Genomic DNA, 21,832 nt, shown 5'->3' with positions numbered 1-21,832 from the left:
CTTGGACTCATTTGCACCGTCGCGCAAGCTGCGGCAAGGTGATCCTTTGTCCCCATTTTTGTTCCTGTTTATGACTGATGGTCTCTCTGCTTTGTTGAAAGATGAAGAGGAAAAGGTGATTACACTTCGCTGAAAGTTTGCCGCAGAGCTCCAGGTGTGTCTCACCTTTAGTTTGTAGATGACACACTGTTGTCTTTTAAGGCAGAGGAGGACCAAGCAAAAAAGGTACAGGAAGTGCTAAATACATATGCAAAAGCTGTTGGGCAATTTATTAATCTGGCAAAGTGTGGCGCATTGCTTGGTTCCTCTTGTGTTCTGGACAAACAGGAAGTAGTGAGAGCAGCTCTGAATATAGGTACAGTTACCTTTGAGGAAAAGTATCTAGGGCTTAAAACGCCCGACAGACGCATGTCGCGAGGTAAATTTCAAAATCTGTAGTCCAGACTAATGAAGAGGATTATTGCTTGGGGTGACACCCTCTCTCTTGCCGGTAAGTAAAGGATGATTAAGGCTGTTGCACAGGCAATACCTACTTATATTATGGGTGTCTTCAAGCTTCCTATGTCAGTCTGTGATGATCTGAACAGAATTGTTCATAATTTTTGGTGAGGTTCACCAGAGGGCAAGAGAAACACACACTGGCTGGCATAGCCGAAAATTCAGGCACAGAAAAGCAAGGATGGAGTGTGGTTCAGAGACTTCCGCCTCTTTAACCAGGCTCTCCTAGCACACAGGCATGTCGCTTACTAACTAAACCCAACAGCTTATGTGCGGAAGTTCTCAAGGCCCGGTACTACCATGACGGACACCTTGAGGATATGGTGTTCTCGGGGAATGCCTCCCCGACCTGGCAGGCTATTCAGCACGGCCTGGAGCTCTTGAAGAATTGCATCATCTGGCGTGTCGGGGATGGCCAGGACATCCGCATCTGGCGCGACCGTTGGCTTCCTAGGGAGCGCTCGTGCCAGCCCATCACGCAGCATGGCACCTGGCACCTAAGGAGGGTGGCCGGGCTCCTGGATGGTGGTGTGTCCTGGCGCACAGACCTCCTCCGCCGCCACTTCCTCCCAGCGGACATCGATGTGATCACCAGCATCCGCACCTCGCCGCACGTCACCGACGACATCATTGCCTGGGCGCCAGAGAAGAATGATATCTTCACCGTTCGGTCTGCCTATCGCCTTGCCATGGACGAGCACGAGCGTCCATTGGCTACCGCCACGAGCAGGGCACTGGATGGTCGTCGCGCCATCTGGAAGATCATATGGGGGTGCCCTGCTCCCCCTAAGGTACGCGTGTTTGCGTGCAGAGTTGTGACTAATTCACTCGCTACTTGGGCCAACAAAGCCTCACGGCGCCTCGAGCTTACTGACGTTTGTCCCCTCTGTGGTGTGGAACGTGAGGACGGATTTCACGCGCTTTGCAGGTGCCCACTGACTAGAGAGTTATGGCGGGTCATGGCCCTGGACTGGAACATTCCCAAGGTGGAGTCTGTCCGCAACATAGGGCCAGAGTGGTTATTCACGATGTTGGAACCCCTGGATGAAACAGCGAGGCTGGTCGTGATCATGATCATGTGGAGAATCTGGCATGTGTGTAACGAGATCACACATGACAAACTGCCACCCCCCGCTGAGGCGTCTCGACGCTTCTTACATGGCTACATCACTTCACTCCTATGCATACAACAGTACCCAGGTGATAATTTAGAGAAGGGGAAGATGGTGGTCGGTTCTACTCAGACGAGTGTGAGGCCTAGTCCGGTGGCAAAGGTGCGACCACGTTGGATCCCCCTAGCCGGGGCTGGGCTAAGCTCAACACGGACGGGAGTTTTGTCGCGCCCACAGGTGCGGCCGAAGGAGGGATGGTCCTACGGGATGATAGAGGTGATATCACCTATAGCGCATGCAGGGAGCTTCGTACATGTGATAATGCGTTGGAGGCTGAGCTCTCAGCTTGTAGAGAGGACCTAGATCTGGCCTTACACTAGACCACATTGCCTATCATCATTGAGATGGATAGTGCCGAGGCAATGTCGATGCTTAGAGCACCCACGACAGACAGGTCGCGAGACCGTAGACTCATAGAGGAAATAAACATATTAGTTGAGCTAGATGCCAGGAAGATTTTGTTCACCCATTGTAGCCACTGGCAGAACAATGTTAGCCATGAGCTGGCCGCCTACGGCCGTAGTATCCCACGTAAGGCAGTCTGGTTTACTGCTGGGCCGAACTCTGTTGTAAACTTGGCTATGGCTGAGAGGCCCCCTTGAGCAATGAGAGAACTTTCTCCCCCTCCTTTATAGAGGGAGTACATCTCCAATAATCGGTGGCAAGATTCCGTGTGTGTGTGGCCGATGCAGCTATCCTCCGAGCCAAGCTGGCTTCCTTTACACATGCAGAGTCCAGCAGACCGACTCGACAAACAATTGATACAAGATTAGAGTACAATAACACAACATCGGATGCAAAGCACAGATGACACCGCGCTGGTGACTTCTATATCTAAGTCTAACACATTCCATATATGATATGCGGAGGATGCTATGCTCTGCTCGGCCTCTCACCGGAGCCGAGAGCACTTGACACGGTGACGTAAACTGATGGCTCCAGCTAAAACGAGGCATGTACTCTGGTAGCCCGCCGCTGGGCCGCCGCCGTCAGCCACTGCGATTGACACTCGACCGAGCTCGCCATACTCCCCTCGAGCTTACTTTTCATCAACGTGCCTCCGCTATCATCACCTCCCAGGCCGCCCCTTCCGGCGGCGGCCACACGAACCTTGGTTTCATGAGAGGCACCTCGGGCGGCGGCGCCGACTTGGCTATGACCTGCACCACCTCAGGCATCATCGGCCGGTCCGACGGGTTTGGGCTGCTGCATGCCAGGCCCAGGAGCAGCAGGCGTTCGGTGTCACCGCCAGCGTGCAGCTGCAGGTTGTCCTCGTCCGGAGAAGAACTAGAGATCAACATGGGATCGACGCCCTCCAGTAGCATCCCCTCAGTGAGATACACAGTTAAATTTAATGAAACCATCTTGGAATCGTTTGCACCGTCGCGCAAGCTGCGGCAAGGTGATCCTTTGTCCCCATTTTTGTTCCTGTTTATGACTGATGGTCTCTCTGCTTTGTTGAAAGATGAAGAGGAAAAGGTGATTACACTTCGCTGAAAGTTTGCCGCAGAGCTCCAGGTGTGTCTCACCTTTAGTTTGTAGATGACACACTGTTGTTTTTTAAGGCAGAGGAGGACCAAGCAAAAAAGGTACAGGAAGTGCTAAATACGTATGCAAAAGCTGTTGGGCAATTTATTAATCTGGCAAAGTGTGGCGCATTGCTTGGTTCCTCTTGTGTTCAGGACAAACAGGAAGTAGTGAGAGCAGTTCTGAATATAGGTACAGTTACCTTTGAGGAAAAGTATCTAGGGCTTACAACGCCCGACGGGCGCATGTCGCGAGGTAAATTTCAAAATCTGTAGTCCAGACTAATGAAGAGGATTATTGCTTGGGGTGACACCCTCTCTCTTGCCGGTAAGTAAAGGATGATTAAGGTTGTTGCACAGGCAATACCTACTTATATTATGGGTGTCTTCAAGCTTCCTATGTCAGTCTGTGATGATCTGAACAGAATTGTTCATAATTTTTGGTGAGGCTCACCGGAGGGCAAGAGAAACACACACTGGCTGGCATAGCCGAAAATTCAGGCACAGAAAAGCAAGGGTGGAGTGTGGTTCAGAGACTTCCGCCTCTTTAACCAGGCTCTCCTAGCACACAGGCATGTCGCTTACTAACTAAACCCAACAGCTTATGTGCGGAAGTTCTCAAGGCCCGGTACTACCATGACGGACACCTTGAGGATATGGTGTTCTCGGGGAATGCCTCCCCGACCTGGCAGGCTATTCTACACGGCCTGAAGCTCTTGAAGAAGGGCATCATCTGGCTTGTCGGGGATGGCTAGGACATCCACATCTGGCGCGATCGCTGGCTTCCTAGGGAGCGGTCGTGCCAGCCCATCACGCAGCAGGGCACCTGTCACCTAAGGAGGGTGGCCGAGCTCCTGGATGGTGGTGGGTCCTGGCGCACAGACCTCCTCCGCCGCCACTTCCTCCCAGCGGACATCGATGTGATCACCAGCATCCACACCTCGCCGCACGTCACCGACGACATCATTGCTTGGGCGCCAGAGAAGAATGATATCTTCACCGTTCGGTCTGCCTATCGCCTTGCCATGGACGAGCACGAGCGTCCATTGGCTACCGCCACGAGCAGGGCACCGGATGGTTGTCGCGCCATCTGGAAGATCATATGGGGGTGCCCTGCTCCCCCTAAGGTACGCATGTTTGCATGGAGAGTTGTGACTAATTCACTCGCTACTTGGGCCAACAAAGCCTCACGACGCCTCGAGCTTACTGACGTTTGTCCCCTCTGTGGTGTGGAACGTGAGGACGGATTTCACGCGCTTTGCAGGTGCCCACTGACTAGAGAGTTATGGCGGGTCATGGCCCTGGACTGGAACATTCCCAAGGTGGAGTCTGTCCGCAACATAGGGCCAGAGTGGTTATTCACGATGTTGGAACCCCTGGATGAAACGGCGAGGCTGGTCGTGATCGTGATCATGATCATGTGGAGAATCTAGCATGTGCGTAACGAGATCACACATGACAAACTGCCACCCCCCGCTGAGACGTCTCGACGCTTCTTACATGGCTACATCACTTCACTCTTGTGCATACAAGAGTACCCAGGTGATAATTTAGAGAAGGGGAAGATGGTGGTCGGTTCTACTCAGACGAGTGTGAGGCCTAGTCCGGTGGCAAAGGTGCGACCACGTTGGATCCCCCTAGCCGGGGCTGGGCTAAGCTCAACACGGACGGGAGTTTTGTCGCGCCCACAGGTGCGGCCGAAGGAGGGATGGTCCTACGGGATGATAGAGGTGATATCACCTATAGCGCATGCAGGGAGCTTCGTACATGTGATAATGCGTTGGAGGCTGAGCTCTCAGCTTGTAGAGAGGACCTAGATCTGGCCTTACACTAGACCACATTGCCTATCATCATTGAGATGGATAGTGCCGAGGCAATGTCGATGCTTAGAGCACCCACGACAGACAGGTCGCGAGACCGTAGACTCATAGAGGAAATAAACAGATTAGTTGAGCTAGATGCCAGGAAGATTTTGTTCACCCATTGTAGCCACTGGCAGAACAATGTTAGCCATGAGCTGGCCGCCTACGGCCGTAGTATCCCACGTAAGGCAGTCTGGTTTACTGCTGGGCCGAACTCTGTTGTAAACTTGGCTATGGCTGAGAGGCCCCCTTGAGCAATGAGAGAACTTTCTCCCCCTCCTTTATAGAGGGAGTACATCTCCAATAATCGGTGGCAAGATTCCGTGTGTGTGTGGCCGATGCAGCTATCCTCCGAGCCAAGCTGGCTTCCTTTACACATGCAGAGTCCAGCAGACCGACTCGACAAACAATTGATACAAGATTAGAGTACAATAACACAACATCGGATGCAAAGCACAGATGACACCGCGCTGGTGACTTCTATATCTAAGTCTAACACATTCCATATATGATATGCGGAGGATGCTATGCTCTGCTCGGCCTCTCACCGGAGCCGAGAGCACTTGACACGGTGACGTAAACTGATGGCTCCAGCTGAAACGAGGCATGTACTCTGGTAGCCCGCCGCTGGGCCGCCGCCGTCAGCCACTGCGATTGACACTCGACCGAGCTCGCCATACTCCCCTCGAGCTTACTTTTCATCAACGTGCCTCCGCTATCATCACCTCCCAGGCCGCCCCTTCCGGCGGCGGCCACACGAACCTTGGTTTCATGAGAGGCACCTCGGGCGGCGGCGCCGACTTGGCTATGACCTGCACCACCTCAGGCATCATCGGCCGGTCCGACGGGTTTGGGCTGCTGCATGCCAGGCCCAGGAGCAGCAGGCGTTCGGTGTCACCGCCAGCGTGCAGCTGCAGGTTGTCCTCGTCCGGAGAAGAACTAGAGATCAACATGGGATCGACGCCCTCCAGTAGCATCCCCTCAGTGAGATACACAGTTAAATTTAATGAAACCATCTTGGAATCGTTTGCACCGTCGCGCAAGCTGCGGCAAGGTGATCCTTTGTCCCCATTTTTGTTCCTGTTTATGACTGATGGTCTCTCTGCTTTGTTGAAAGATGAAGAGGAAAAGGTGATTACACTTCGCTGAAAGTTTGCCGCAGAGCTCCAGGTGTGTCTCACCTTTAGTTTGTAGATGACACACTGTTGTTTTTTAAGGCAGAGGAGGACCAAGCAAAAAAGGTACAGGAAGTGCTAAATACGTATGCAAAAGCTGTTGGGCAATTTATTAATCTGGCAAAGTGTGGCGCATTGCTTGGTTCCTCTTGTGTTCAGGACAAACAGGAAGTAGTGAGAGCAGTTCTGAATATAGGTACAGTTACCTTTGAGGAAAAGTATCTAGGGCTTACAACGCCCGACGGGCGCATGTCGCGAGGTAAATTTCAAAATCTGTAGTCCAGACTAATGAAGAGGATTATTGCTTGGGGTGACACCCTCTCTCTTGCCGGTAAGTAAAGGATGATTAAGGTTGTTGCACAGGCAATACCTACTTATATTATGGGTGTCTTCAAGCTTCCTATGTCAGTCTGTGATGATCTGAACAGAATTGTTCATAATTTTTGGTGAGGCTCACCGGAGGGCAAGAGAAACACACACTGGCTGGCATAGCCGAAAATTCAGGCACAGAAAAGCAAGGGTGGAGTGTGGTTCAGAGACTTCCGCCTCTTTAACCAGGCTCTCCTAGCACACAGGCATGTCGCTTACTAACTAAACCCAACAGCTTATGTGCGGAAGTTCTCAAGGCCCGGTACTACCATGACGGACACCTTGAGGATATGGTGTTCTCGGGGAATGCCTCCCCGACCTGGCAGGCTATTCTACACGGCCTGAAGCTCTTGAAGAAGGGCATCATCTGGCTTGTCGGGGATGGCTAGGACATCCACATCTGGCGCGATCGCTGGCTTCCTAGGGAGCGGTCGTGCCAGCCCATCACGCAGCAGGGCACCTGTCACCTAAGGAGGGTGGCCGAGCTCCTGGATGGTGGTGGGTCCTGGCGCACAGACCTCCTCCGCCGCCACTTCCTCCCAGCGGACATCGATGTGATCACCAGCATCCACACCTCGCCGCACGTCACCGACGACATCATTGCTTGGGCGCCAGAGAAGAATGATATCTTCACCGTTCGGTCTGCCTATCGCCTTGCCATGGACGAGCACGAGCGTCCATTGGCTACCGCCACGAGCAGGGCACCGGATGGTTGTCGCGCCATCTGGAAGATCATATGGGGGTGCCCTGCTCCCCCTAAGGTACGCATGTTTGCATGGAGAGTTGTGACTAATTCACTCGCTACTTGGGCCAACAAAGCCTCACGACGCCTCGAGCTTACTGACGTTTGTCCCCTCTGTGGTGTGGAACGTGAGGACGGATTTCACGCGCTTTGCAGGTGCCCACTGACTAGAGAGTTATGGCGGGTCATGGCCCTGGACTGGAACATTCCCAAGGTGGAGTCTGTCCGCAACATAGGGCCAGAGTGGTTATTCACGATGTTGGAACCCCTGGATGAAACGGCGAGGCTGGTCGTGATCGTGATCATGATCATGTGGAGAATCTAGCATGTGCGTAACGAGATCACACATGACAAACTGCCACCCCCCGCTGAGACGTCTCGACGCTTCTTACATGGCTACATCACTTCACTCTTGTGCATACAAGAGTACCCAGGTGATAATTTAGAGAAGGGGAAGATGGTGGTCGGTTCTACTCAGACGAGTGTGAGGCCTAGTCCGGTGGCAAAGGTGCGACCACGTTGGATCCCCCTAGCCGGGGCTGGGCTAAGCTCAACACGGACGGGAGTTTTGTCGCGCCCACAGGTGCGGCCGAAGGAGGGATGGTCCTACGGGATGATAGAGGTGATATCACCTATAGCGCATGCAGGGAGCTTCGTACATGTGATAATGCGTTGGAGGCTGAGCTCTCAGCTTGTAGAGAGGACCTGGATCTGGCCTTACACTGGACCACATTGCCTATCATCATTGAGATGGATAGTGTCGAGGCAATGTCGATGCTTAGAACACCCACGACAGACAGGTCGCAACACCGTAGACTCGTAGAGGAAATAAACAGATTAGTTGAGCTAGATGCCAGGGAGATTTTATTCACCCATTGTAGCCATTGGCAGAACAATGTTAGCCATGAGCTGGCCGCGTACGGCCGTAGTACCCCACGTACGGCAGTCTGGTTTACTGCTGGGCCGAACTCTGTTGTAAACTTGGCTATGGCTGAGAGGCCCCCTTGAGCAATGAGAGAACTTTCTCCCCCCTCCTTTATAGAGGGTGTACATCTCCAACAATCGGTGGCAAGATTCCGTGTGCGTGTGGCCGATGCAGCTATCCTCCGAGCCAAGCTGGATTCCTTTACACGTGCAGAGTCCAGCAGACCGACTCGACAAACAGATGATACAAGATTGAAGTACAATAACACAACATTGAATGCAAAGCGCAGATGACACCGTGCCGGCGAGTTCTATGTCTAAGTCTAACACATTCCATATATGATATGCGGAGGATGCTATGCTCTGCTCGGCCTCTCGCCGGAGCCGAGAGCACTTGGCACGGTGACGTAAACTGATGGCTCCAGCTGAAACGAGGCATGTACTCTGGTAGCCCGCCGCCGCCGTCAGCCACTGTGATTGACACTCGACCGAGCTCGCCATACTCCCCTCGAGCTTACTTGTCATTGACGTGCCTCCGCTATCATCACCGTCCCAGGCCGCCCCTTCCGGCGGCGGCCACACGAACCTTGGTTTCATGAGAGGCACCTCGGGCGGCGGCGCCGACTTGGCTATGACCTGCACCACCTGAGGCATCGTCGGCCGGTCCGACGGGTTTGGGCTGCTGCATGCTAGGCCCAGGAACAGCAGGCGTTCGGCGTCACCGCCAGCGTGCAGCTGCAGGCTGTCCTCGTTCGGAGAAGAACTAGAGATCAATATGGGATTGACGCACTCCAGTAGCCTCCCCTCGCGATGGAGGCGCCACACCCGGTCGGTGATATGGACGTCGTCGTCGTCATCCTCCGCCCGATGAATGAGCACCTGCTGGCCCGTGACGACCTCGAGGATGAGCACCCCGAGCGCGTAGATGTCGGTCTGTCGCGTCGCCTTGCCGAACATACCGTACTCCGGCGCGATGTATCCCCGGGTGCCACCGTAGACGGTAGCGGAGTTCCTATCGACGGCGACGGTGCATGCAAGTCCAAAGTCGCCGAGGCGGGCGCGGAAGCTCGAGTACAGCATCACGTTGCTCGCCTTTATGTCGCAGTGGAGGACCATAGGCTCGTACTCGTGGTGGACGTAGTGCAGCCCGGTGGCTACGTCTCTGACGATCTCGTACCGGGTGGCCCATTGCTGGATGGCCGCCGCGTCAGTGCCTCGCTCCCGTTGCTGCCCGGTGTGACCGCCGCCTCTGGGGAAGAGATGTCGGTCCAAACTGCCATTGGTCATGAACTCGAACACAAGCAGGGGCTCTCCTTTATTGTTAGACCAACCTGAAAATACATGCACATTTGTGTATGCAGCATGTAAAATTAGTCCTTTGCGGCTTTGCGCTGTATATTGTACAAGTACGTAGATACTCCCTCCGGTCCCATAATATGAGACCTTATTACATTCGATTTGAGAGAGTATATTAATTGCAACCTAGAGATTATGTGTAAATAAAGGGATTGCACATTTCAACTTCAGTGTAATGACTGGCAAATCTCAACAGGTTAACATCTAATTATGCTCGCCACCATGGCCACCACTCGATAAGAGATTCAAAGACCACGCTTTTTAAATTTGCAAACCGCTCCCAATTTTATGGAACTGCAAAAATGTCTTATATTTAGTTACAGAGGTAGTACTTCACAATGTTATGGTTACTAAAAAAACAAAAGCAACTAAAAAAGTGTTTAATTTATTTTAGGAACATTCATGATATATTAGAAAAAAATTATAATACCATTAAATATAAATCTTAGAGTTCCAAAAATGGAGAAATAAAAAAGTTTAGGAATATCCATGGAAACTAGGAAATGTTATGATTTTCCATATATATATATATATATATATATATATATATATATCTAAATAATCATATTTGTGTCTTCTTTGCTTTCTTGCTTTAATTTGAAGAAAACTTAAGAAATTTTTTCTCTAAAATTTTATTTATGTTTCATCAATATTTTCTTGAATATTTTTTATTTCCTACATCATAGATTTTAAAATATAACTTTTTATGCATATTAAATTTATTTAAAATGGATTCTTCAACATTTAATTGAAGTTAGAAGTCAAATTTGTCTAACTTTAGAGTTTAGGGACAAAATTGAAATTAACCAATAGTTGAGGGATCAGAAGTATACTATTCTTTATAAACATGGTGATCGGCAAATAGTGCAGCAGCCAATTAAAGAACATTTCTAGCCATCGTTTTCTTGTTTTTCTTCATCTCAAAATTAGTCAAAGAGTGAACCCATGGATGAAACCATGTGACTTTTTTATGCAAAGCACCTTTCGCTTGTGTAGTGGTCAGGTATTTAAGAAACTAGATGGTACCCCACGTGTTCCTGCGGAAATAAGTTCCAATATATTTCAATGAGATTTGTTTGTGTGGAACATGAATATTTGGATTTATGAGAAATAAAAACAAAAACTACACATTATATATTGTATTTGATTATTATATAGTTGAAATTATTTATTGAATATAAGTCGCATAATACAATGGAGAACTTTTTCCCATGTGTGTTGAGTGGGTCCTTAATGAGATGGCATGTGTGTGATGAGGTAGAATATGTGCATGTTGAGATAAATAAGAATTATGGGGATGAACTAAGACCATGTCGAGTAGCTTCCCAAAACAATTCCTCTACAAGTGCTTATATTGGGGCGCTGTGCATCGAAGTGCGTTTTTTTTTGTCAACTTCCCCTAAATGCGTTTTTTTTTAAGAATAAGGAAGCTGTTGGAGATGCTCTAATACTGGAAATCTATCTCTCATGCATATTGTGATGGGCCTTTGATAAGGTCCCATGTGTGCATGTTAAGATAGTATGAATAACGGGGATCAATTATTTAGGTACATAGGATTTGTTGACCCTTTGGAAAACAACATCTAAATAACCATTATCAATACAATTTATGTGCCAATGACTCGGTGATCATAGTAAGATATGTTGAATTACAGATATGAGCCAATTTCTTGAATTTTTGGTCATGACATGGTTTGTGGGATGTTTCCAATGGACATATTGTTACATAGATTCTCAATTAAATTACTCCCACCGGTCCTTTTTACACCGCATATAAGATTATTTGTCTGAAGATAAAGTTTAACCAACTTTATAGAAAGAAATTTCAACATTCACAAATAATTATTTCTAAGTTGATGAATTTTAACGTTGATTCTTTATCTAATGGTGAGCAACGTAATTAATTTGTCACTGTGTTAAAATGGTTCAAAAAATCTTCCGAGTCAGCGATTAATCTTCCAATTTATCGCTAATCGGGGGGTGACCGATAAGATTATGTCTTATCTTTGCCGTTTATCTTTGGACCGATTTATTGCTCTGACAAGCGATTTATCTGGAATCTATCGATAAATCGGACCTATTCATAGCACTATGTTCTTAGTTTATTTCTGTTTTGTGGACCTTGTTACGCAATATGTATTGTTGTCCTATTTTGTTTGTCATTATACGAGGATTCAAAGGCTAGGAATCAAGGTAACACTTTTGTCCAATATTGTCTTGGTGCTGAATATAGCGTATTTTAGTATTGGGAACCTAAGATTTGCAAAAAAAAAGTCCAATTAATAGTCGACCGATAAAATCGATTAATCTCTAATCCCTCGCTGACCGAGACGATAACGATAAGCGATATCCTCAACATTAAAAATAATGCATATATACTTCTTTGGAAAAAAAACAGAGAATATGTAACGCACAATCGTGGTATGTGCTTACCGATGAGAGGGACGATGTTCTTGTGGCGTAGCCGGTTGATGATGCTGACCTCGGCGAGGAAATCTTCGTAGCGTCGGTTCTCCACGTCGCGCGTGAACCTCTTGACGGCCACGTCCATGGGTCGTTCCGTCTTGGAAGCGGCGGCTGGGAGCGTGCACCTGTACACGGTTCCAAACCCGCCACCGCCGAGCTTCATGGCTTCGTGGAAGTTGCCGGTGGCCTTCTTGATGTCTGCGAACTCCACCTTGGTGGGCATCCCGGGGAGGCGCTCCATGGACCTGGCGAGCTGGTCCAGGTCCTTGTGCCACCGCCTGTGCCTCGAGTTGAAGTAGCACGTCAGGCCGATGGCCATCAGGATGGTGGCAGCTACGAATACGACTACGAGGACCACGGATCCGTAAGCACTGAGGACGAGTTTCCTTGCGATGCTGCCCAAAGCGAGGGCCTTGACCTGGATCGTCGCGTTCCAGCGAACCCCATAGTGGCGTACCTGCTCCGCCGTAGAGAGGAGGCCGAAGCGCGCGATCGGGGTTACGCGGGTATGCTTCAGGCGAACCTCAGCTATGGGGCTGTCAGGCTTGGGATTGGCTTGAACGTCCGCGTAGAACGACAGGCTGCGCCCCGCATGGTCGTAGTCGATCCACACGGTGCAGTCCTTTGCGACGGCACCTAATGTCGGAATGATACTGATATCGGCGACTATGATGTGATAATAATCTTCGTCGTACTCCGTGATCGTAAGGTTGGACAGCACACCGATCCTGACAGAGACTTGGCTGCCGGAGACGTCAGCACTCAGGGACGTAGAGTTGGCAAGGTCGAGCGGGCCAACATCTCTTGCCAACAGTCGCTTGATCGGTAAGGAGCTGTTTATTAGTGTCCAAGGGAAGATGAGGAAGGCGAGGCCATCCCGGCTGGACGGGCTCGGGTTCCACAGCGGCTGATATGAGATGGTGGCGTTGAACGACTCATCGTCGACGTCCAGTCCGTCGGGGTCGATGGTGGACAACACTCGGGTGTTGTTCACGTCGGAGTAGGAGAGGTTGCGTTCGACCCCGGAAGCTTTGTCGATCACATAGAATTCGGAGCCGACGCACTCCAAGGTGATTTTGTCTTTCTGATTGGAATCACGGCTTTTGCACGGCTGCGCCTTCGCGTGGGAGAAGAACGTGATCGATAGGAGGAGGAGGATGCTGCAGAGACATGGGAGAATCTGTTTCGGCGGAAAGGCCATTCTAGCTATGTTTCGCCCGGTCGTAGCTAGGCAGGTAGCAAAGCTGCTTCTATCGGCCTCACACATAGCAACTAAATCTCGCTTGGTTATATACTAGTGGCCAGTGGGATCTTGAGAAGGCGGTTCTGTCACCCCACGCCTACGCTTCACAGAAGTTTCGATCAACTATGTAACTTGTAGAACGCAACAAATTTATCTACGTATGGCTTTCCACCACAAGTTCCCTATTTTGGGCGGACCTGCGAGCTGCCACAGACGCTTCCATCTTCAAAATCTTCAAATCTCCAGCAATTGTTCACCCTTTGACCCGACGAAGACGAACTGCCAATCTTCAAACCTTTTACTAGTGACTAGTTCTCGATACGCCGATCGACCTGACTCTCTGAAGTTCCCAAGTTTTTCCAGATTAATTCCAAGCCCAGCTGTCCACCGGGAAACCTTCAGATAGCTCTACATCTGGAGCAACGAAGTTTCCTTCTATCGTTTCCCTGGTCCATGCATGTTCCAGTATCCATCTGCATCGATCAGTTCATCCACCCTAGACATTGTTGCTTGCAGCAACCGGACGGGTGGTTTTAAGCTTTGGTTTGCGGCAAATTTATTTAATTAGAACTTCTCTTCCAGGAAGGGAACAAATGGAACATGGGGGCATATATATAGACCCGTTTTTCAAAAAAAATAACTTAAAAAATGGTCGAAAAATCATTAAAATTGCTGGCAACAAATTTGATAAAATGTTACACTCACGTAATAATTTAGGACGAAATGACTTTCGTGACATTGTCCGGGACATACATCATAATTAGAAATAATAATAGAGGGGAAAGGGGGGGGGGGGGGAATTAATGCCCAAATTATTGTCTATTATATTTAGCAACAATCATGCTAAACCTTATAATTAGAATCACGCAATAAATTGCATTGGTCATATCAAATTTCTGTAACATTTTGCACCATGCGCTTTAAGATGTGGATTTGTGATCAACCCGACGAGTTGGTTAAAAATTTTGTTGCAGATCAAAATGCTACATACAAATTAAAGTGTTGTTTAGTTAGTTAAATAATAACAATAATAAATTTCATTCACATTAATGAACTGAACAATCTACAAATTGACAAGAACAAAAAAAAATGGAACGCTATCTATTAGGCGTCTAAATTATTTTTTGACATTCAGTTAAATTCACTGGGAACATTAGATTGAAATTAACGGTCATTATTCATCTTGTTTCTCCATTCATATTTTTTTCTGTGAAAACTAAAACAAAGCCAAAAAATAGTTATCTAAGGGTGAATGAATTATTGGAATGGTTATTAACCTAAAAGAACAAAAAAATGAAACAAAATAAGCAATGATAGTGCAAATTTTTTCACTCAAGTATAATTTATATGCATACTATATACTACCTGTGTGTACACCTACACACAAAATAAAAAAATGAAATTTTCTAAGACAAAATGAATTATTTGCACTGGTATTACCCTTAAAGAAGAAGAAACTATGAGAAAAAACTTAAAAAACATAATGAAAACAAATGCACACAATTTACACAAAAATGCACATTTTATAATATGGAAGATTAAATATATAATAGTAGGGGAAAATCCTTCCAGTATAATTAACACACAATGTATAGCACTTGCATGCATACATTTACACAAACACAGTATGAAAATATACCCACAAAGGAAAATAAAAAACAACTAAAAAGGAAACTAAACAGAAGAAACACGCTTAAGAAACAAAATTATGACTGAAGTGATATTTTTCAGGCGCCTATAAAATAGAAAAACCTAAAAAAATCACCTAGAAATGAAAAAGAACAAAACATGAGAATAAGTTTCAATCTAAGGAAGAAAAAAGGGAGTGGTGTTACTCAAAAGAAGAATGTGAAAAATGAAAGAAGAAACAATTGTCTAAGGAAGAAAGAATTCTAGAAGTGGTGATAGTTCAAAAATTATGCAAAGCATAAAAATGTACTAAAGAAGAAAGATTCGTGAAAATGATTACTCAAACTTAAAACATAAACAAAAAGTATTCTATGGATATATGAATCGAAGCGGTTATCTTTAAGGCGAACGGATATTTGTCTGGTGTAAATCGCTTTTCCTTTGCAACATATTACTAGATTTTCTTTGATGACACGCGTAGACTTGCATAACCTTTTCGATAAATAAGTATGTATATGATGTCTAGTGTTAATTCACGTGTGTGGTTATGCACTTGGTTAAAGCTACAGACTGCAAAGCAGATGTACGTACCCATAATAACTTTTTCTTGCCACTACACCTAAACATAATCTAGAAACACAAAAACGCAAACAAAAAAATATTATAAGGTAAAATGAATTAGGGGCATTGGTGTTACCCCAAAATAGAAAGAAAAAGAAAAAAGGATAAAATTTTGCAAATAGATTATGTAGAAATTGCAATATTCCATAATAAGCTATATTCTATAATAGAATTTTCTCCAATAGCTTGCCACGGAACTAGTTAAGGGTTTCAACGGTGCAAAAGTTCTAAAAAATTCTGAAAAAAATACTGAACCAATGCATATTTTGACAATCCCTCCGTTGGATCATCTTATTACATTAGAGATATGGTCCCATATTTACTTAATATTTTTTGATAACATTTAAACCGTTAAAAGTTTAGCGACCCTTAACTAGTTCTGATTCTAAGTTAGAATGAATTAGGGGCATTGATGTACCCTAAAAAGAAAGTAACTGGACAAGAATAAACAAAAGATGTTCTAATGGATGAGGGGCATTGGTGCTACCATAAAATAGAAATAAAATGAAGAAAACATAGAAATAAAAGTTATTCTAAGGTAGAATGAATTAGGGGCATTAGCGTTACCCTAAAAAATGAAGAAAAGTAAAAATAAAAATACAAAACATGGAATGCAAAGTGGATGTATGATACCTACAATCACTATTTATTCCCATTACACATAATCATAATTTAAAAACAAAAGAAAAATTCTAAGGTAAAATGAATTAGTTAGGGGCATTGGTGTTACCCTAAAAAGGGAAGTAGAAAAGAAGGACCAAAATTTGCACACAGATTATGTAGAATTTGCACCATTCCATCATATGCAAAACAACTATAGATGTGTGTAGAAATTATGTTAACTAACATATGTGGTCATACTCTTGGCTAAACCTATAGACAGCAAAGCGGATGTACGACACCCACAATCACTTTATCTTCACATTACATCTAATCATAAACTAAAAAATATTTTAAGGTAGAATGAATTAGGGGAATTAGTATCACCCTAAAAAGGAAAGAAAATGAGAACAAATAAAAGTGCAAAAGTTATTCTGAAGTACAATCAATTTGGGGCACTGATGTGTTACATTAAAAAAGAATTTAAGAAAGGAAAAGTAAAAGATAAAAGTTATTCTAAACTAGCATGGGCACACTCATGTTACAGAAAAAAAATTGAAGGGAAAAATAGCAAATACAAGCACCCACAATCACCCATACTATCTCCCCCCCCCCCCCCCCCCCCGGCGGTCACACACACAATCACCTTTTTTTAACACAATACAGACACAAGCGCTCATATAAACGCGCCTACAGTCATCCCTATGAACGCACACATGCAAACCCTACCCCTATGAGCACCTTTGAGATTTTACGAAGTCGGCGTAAGCGCCTCGTAGTCGACAGGAACGTCTCCTCCTACTGAAAGCGTATTGCCAGAAATCCTGAAATAAATGCAGGATAAATGTGAGCACCGAGACTTGAACTCTGGCGGGCTAGGGATACCACTATCCATCCAACCATCCCAACTACAAGTTGGTTCGCACACATAGTCACCTTAATACGTAGACTGTGGGTTGGCCGCATTCGAAATTTGGTTCGCACACATATTATAAAGAATAAAGAAATAGAAAAGGTGGTACGGGGTGGGTAATAAGTTTCTTGATCTTTGTGCACACATGTTAGACTGAGCTTTCCTTGTTCCTAACATTGTCACACCAAGTAAAAACCATATGTCTTAACCATAAAAAAACTAGCGTTTATTGTATGAAAAAATGTTTAGAAACTATCTCGCAAAAAAAAAGTTCAAAAACCTCATTCGATCAAGAATCGAAGTATACATATTTCGTATGGCATATAACACATGTTTCGCTAGTTAAATTGAACACCTAAAAATGCATTCACGGCTAATGAATCGAACATGAGGGAGTAAGATCACTGCAAAGATCTTTCTAGGTAGGAGTGGCCAGCGAGCCAATGAGCATCTGACACGACACCAAACGTCTATATACGAAAAAGATATTCCACTCCTTTCCTCATATTTGCTTCCCATGTGTTTCCTACACTAGGACCAACCACACCACGTGTTGGTCAGCGGAACATCATCTCGGGTACCATTCTGTAGGTGATGCAACTTAGAGCATCTACAAACGGACCCCCCCCCCTCCCCTTCCCCAGCGCCCCATCCGACAATTCGGCCACTGTCCAGGCAGAAAAAAAGAAAAGAAAAAACACCCAAGCGGACCCCCTCCCCTTATCCTCAAATGACTGGGTTATCCGTAAATCCCCATATCCACGCCAAATATGGGGAGGAGATGGGGATGTCCGGGCATGTCCGGACAGCCCTCCACGTCGAATGCGGCCAACCCCGTACCATCTTTTATATTTCTTTATTCTTTCTTCTCTCTTTCTCTCTCCATCCCCACTAATCACATGCATTTGACAGGACAATTTGAGAAGAATGTAAGGGACATGGTTGTATACACGCATAAATAGAGGTTCAAAATCGACATGCCCGATCACTGACCGGGCACGTTTGAGGACATTCGGAAATTTAAAATAGCCAATCCTAGTTGTAGATGGTCTTCGATCAGCTAATATAATCATAATTGCCTAAATAAACTAATGCAATTGCATAATTAATAATCGTCTTACACTAGCTAATATAGCCACCTAAAATTAATGTGTCCTTAATTAGAGTTCACAAAAGTGATTTGAATTAATTCAAAACATTACTTTCATTTTTTATAAATTAGTATGTGCACTGCAACATGAGGAAAAATATCCCGCACTAAAAAAACACAACGCATTAGGCGCGGAAATCAGGTTGATATCTTAGGGATGAAAGACTTTCGGTTATTTCAATTTCATTCGTTTCAATATTTTAAATAGGAAAACAATCATTCATTCCAGTTTTGCGAAGCTGCTTATTTCGGTGTGTGAAACTGATTGAAGGTTCTTATTTCATTGAGTGAAATTAACTTCTCGAAATGAGTGAAACTACTTTTTTGACTTGATTGAAATTGGTGTTTTGAAATTGGTATGCTTTTAATGGGTGAAACCACTTATTTGATATGAGTGGAATTGTTTTTTAAGTGATTGACATCAGCATTTTGAAATAAGTGAAATCTATTTTTTGAAATGAGTGAAATCAATTTTTTTAAATGTGTGGGAGAAGAACATGATCGATAGGAGGATGAGGATTGTTGGGAATATAGCTACCAGGTAAGACCCGCCCAGGAGGGGCCGGGTCAGCCCCAATGGCGGGTTACAAAAAAAGCCCAGTAACATTCACGGCGATAGTTTATTAAGACTTATAGAAGGCCTAAGCCCAGAGGCGGCTTAAGGCCCAATATTGTAAGCCGCCGTATGTAAGGAAAGACTTGTAGAGAAAGGCATGTAAAAGAGGTCACCGAGCCGGACACGTTTTATTAGCCGGCCGGGACTCTGTAGGCCATCAGGCGTCAACCCGTGTATATAAGGGGACGACCCGGCGGCGGCTTAGGGCGAGAAACAAGAGAGATCGATAACCAAGCCGGCGGATTAGCCTCTTGGTGATCGAAACCCTAGCAATTCCAACACAACTAGACGTAGGCTTTTACCTTCACCGTAAGGGGCCGAACTAGTATAAAAACCTCTCGTGTCCTTTGTCCCGATTAACCCCTTTAAGCTTCCTAGTTGCAATGGCCCTATGACTAAGTCCTTTTGCTAGGACATCTGCCGTGACAATTCCACGACAGTTGGCGCCCACCATAGGGCCAGCGCACGGTGGATTTGAGTTCTTGAAGGGCAACTTCGAAGGGCTCAAGGGATACGTTGTGGGCCGGATGACCAAGAGTCGTCGTGGCAAGCTCTACATCGACGATGAAGGCTGGGGGCCCGAGGCCGGCTCAATTGAGTACGGGTACCGGGTCCCCTTCGGCAGAATTCATGTCTTCATCGGCCGGATCGGCGAATCGGGCCCTGAGCCGGACGTCTGCACCAACATCATCGAGACGGCTCAGCGCGCGAGACCCGCTTGGGCCCGACCAGCCGTAACACGTGCCTTTGTGGGTTGCATCCATGGAGGTGAATACTCGGAAGTATTAGTGGATGGCGGTGAGACGGCCATTTGTTCTCACGCCACGTCATCAACAAGCGAGACGGATTCTTTGTATCAGCTGCAGGATGGCATGCTTGGGGGCTGTTCCAATGGAAGCAGTATTTCGGACCCCTTTGAGCTGCCTAATCGAGCCGGAGTCTTCATGGCCGGCACTCAGCCCGGGCAGAACTCCACGGCTGCAGCAGCAACAACCACCGGGTCGGCAGCGGCCGGGTCAGGAGACCCCGCGCGCCCTCCGGCTCAGATGCTAATGGACCTCATGGATAAACTGACGGCTTTGTTGACTGCCGTGGTGGAGCCGGCGGATAAAGCTCAGCATGATGCGGAGGTGGCACGGGTACGCGAAGAGATGGCACAAGCCAAGGAAAATTTAGCAGCATAAGAGGTCAGGATGGCCGCGGAACGGGCGGCTTTGGACGCTAGTGCTCAGCAACTTCAAGCGAAGACTTTTCGGCTCTCGGTCAAACGAGGTCATGAGGAGAAGGCATCAGAAAACTCAGTCGCGTCTACCTCTGACGCTCGATCCTAGGAACCTTTTCCACACACCCGGAGCCGGTCCAAGTAACCCGCCGGAGGCAAATCGGAACACAACACCCAGAGCGCCGGTTCAACCACCGGCCATGGAACCTCCTCGTATGAATACCGCTCTGCCTCATTATACACCAATACCACCGGGTCACTTTTCCAATCCTTTGGAGAATCTCATTGCTGCGTTGGCTCGTTTGGCGGCTCTCCCGATGGAAGGCGACTCTCTGACAGCGATCGAAACACGAAGGGTGCGAGAACTTCTTCAGATGGCTCTGGCACAGCAGGATGCGTACTCTTACAGTCGAGACAAAATCCACTCAACCCCTCGCCCAAGCCGGAGCCCAAGCTACAGCAGGCATATGAACTTAGCCGAAATGTCGAGCAACGCTCAACGCCGTAACCAACCGCGCAGGCATGAGCCGACACAGGGTGGAGCCCTTAACTTGGCGGATCAGGAGAGGATCCGTCAAGAGGCTGAACGGGCGGTTCAACTGGCAGCTGAGCAGGCGGCTCATTAGGCTTTTCCGGCTTATCCGGCAACCTCTGTTGAGGCAGGAGTAGCCACAAGAACAGGAGGTGTCCCTTGCCTGGTGCCGGCTATACGTAATGAGCGCTTGCCAAAAGACTTCAAGGGGCCTCGTAAGGTGCCTAATTACACGGCTGACTTGTAGCCTGGGGTCTGGATTGAGAGTTATGAGATGGCGATGGAGATGTTGGAAGTCAGCGATGCAGCAATGGCTAAGTATTTCACTATGATGTTGGATGGAAGGGCTCTCACTTGGTTGAAATGATTGCCCCCCAATTCCATCGGCTCATGGGCGGAATTAAAAGCCCGGTTCATTCAGAACTTCAAGGACACATGCAAACAACCTATGTCAATCGTGGACCTGACTAATTGTAAGCAAGAGGAAGGTGAGTCCACAACCCATTGGGTGCGCCAGGTCAAGGAGATAATACATTCATCTGATAAGATGGATGCCGGCTCGGCAGGCTTAATGTTGGAGAAAAATTGCCGTTTTGAACCTCTGAAACAGAAGCTGGGGCGGCTCAAGCGTGACTGCAATGACATGGGCCAGTTGATGGCGGCTCTGGTCAAGTATGCTGATTCTGATAGTACCAAGGATCCCGTGTCTGATGAAGAAAAAACAGGGAAGGGAAGGAAGAACGGCAATGGCAAGGGTCACCGGCATAACCCGGCAAATCAAGGAGGTAATAAACGTAAGGCTGACGAATTTGTAGCTAACACCAATGCACAGGGCAACAATCAACGGCGCACGGGTAGGCAACCCCCTCGGTCAGGTGGGTCAGGTCCCACCCTCGAGCAACTATTGAATGAACCTTGTCCAAGACACGGCACCCGGTAGAAGCCAACCACCCATCTGTGGAAGGACTGTACAATCATGAAGGCATTTAAAAATTCAAACACATTTGATGGAAGTCACGGGCCTGGCGACGGTTCAGGCGGAGGCGGCTTTCATGGCCCGGGCGTCGGTTCAGGTGGAGGCGGCTTTCACGGTCATGGCCATACGGGTAACCAGGGCGGTTATAATCCACAACCCGGCCAAGGTAATCAGCAGCAATAGTCCGGATATCAGAGCAACCCAAAATAGTTGAATAGTGGGCAGTACCATGTATTTACC

At 47.2% G+C, this 21,832-nt stretch overlaps 1 protein-coding gene across 1 annotated transcript; it reads right to left on the bottom strand.

The window, feature by feature from the left end:
- Positions 1 to 8,185: 8,185 nt before the first annotated feature.
- LOC125511257 (putative L-type lectin-domain containing receptor kinase S.7) lies at positions 8,186 to 13,458 on the bottom strand. The gene is made up of 2 exons (XM_087522122.1): positions 12,058 to 13,458; positions 8,186 to 9,599 (listed from the first exon to the last, which is right to left on the bottom strand). Exons 1-2 carry the CDS (start codon positions 13,355 to 13,357, stop codon positions 8,209 to 8,211), a joined length of 2,691 nt encoding a protein of 896 aa, XP_087378248.1. The 5' UTR covers positions 13,358 to 13,458; the 3' UTR covers positions 8,186 to 8,208.
- Between the last annotated feature and the right edge of the window lie 8,374 nt (positions 13,459 to 21,832).

This window comes from Triticum urartu, chromosome 5A (genome assembly GCF_056163025.1).
Source record: "Triticum urartu cultivar PI428250 chromosome 5A, HENAU_Tu73, whole genome shotgun sequence".
Taxonomy (NCBI): Eukaryota; Viridiplantae; Streptophyta; class Magnoliopsida; order Poales; family Poaceae; genus Triticum; species Triticum urartu.
Note: the sequence above shows the minus strand (reverse complement) of the source record. Positions and strands in the feature narration are given on the sequence as shown.

Excerpts from the sequence above, each read along its gene's own strand:
- LOC125511257 (XM_087522122.1), bottom strand. The coding sequence starts at position 13,357 with ATGTGTGAGGCCGATAGAAGCAGCTTTGCTACCTGCCTAGCTACGACC. Across the intron at positions 9,600-12,057 it reads GAACATCGTCCCTCTCATCG|GTTGGTCTAACAATAAAGGA; the intron begins GTAAGCACATAC and ends ATGTATTTTCAG.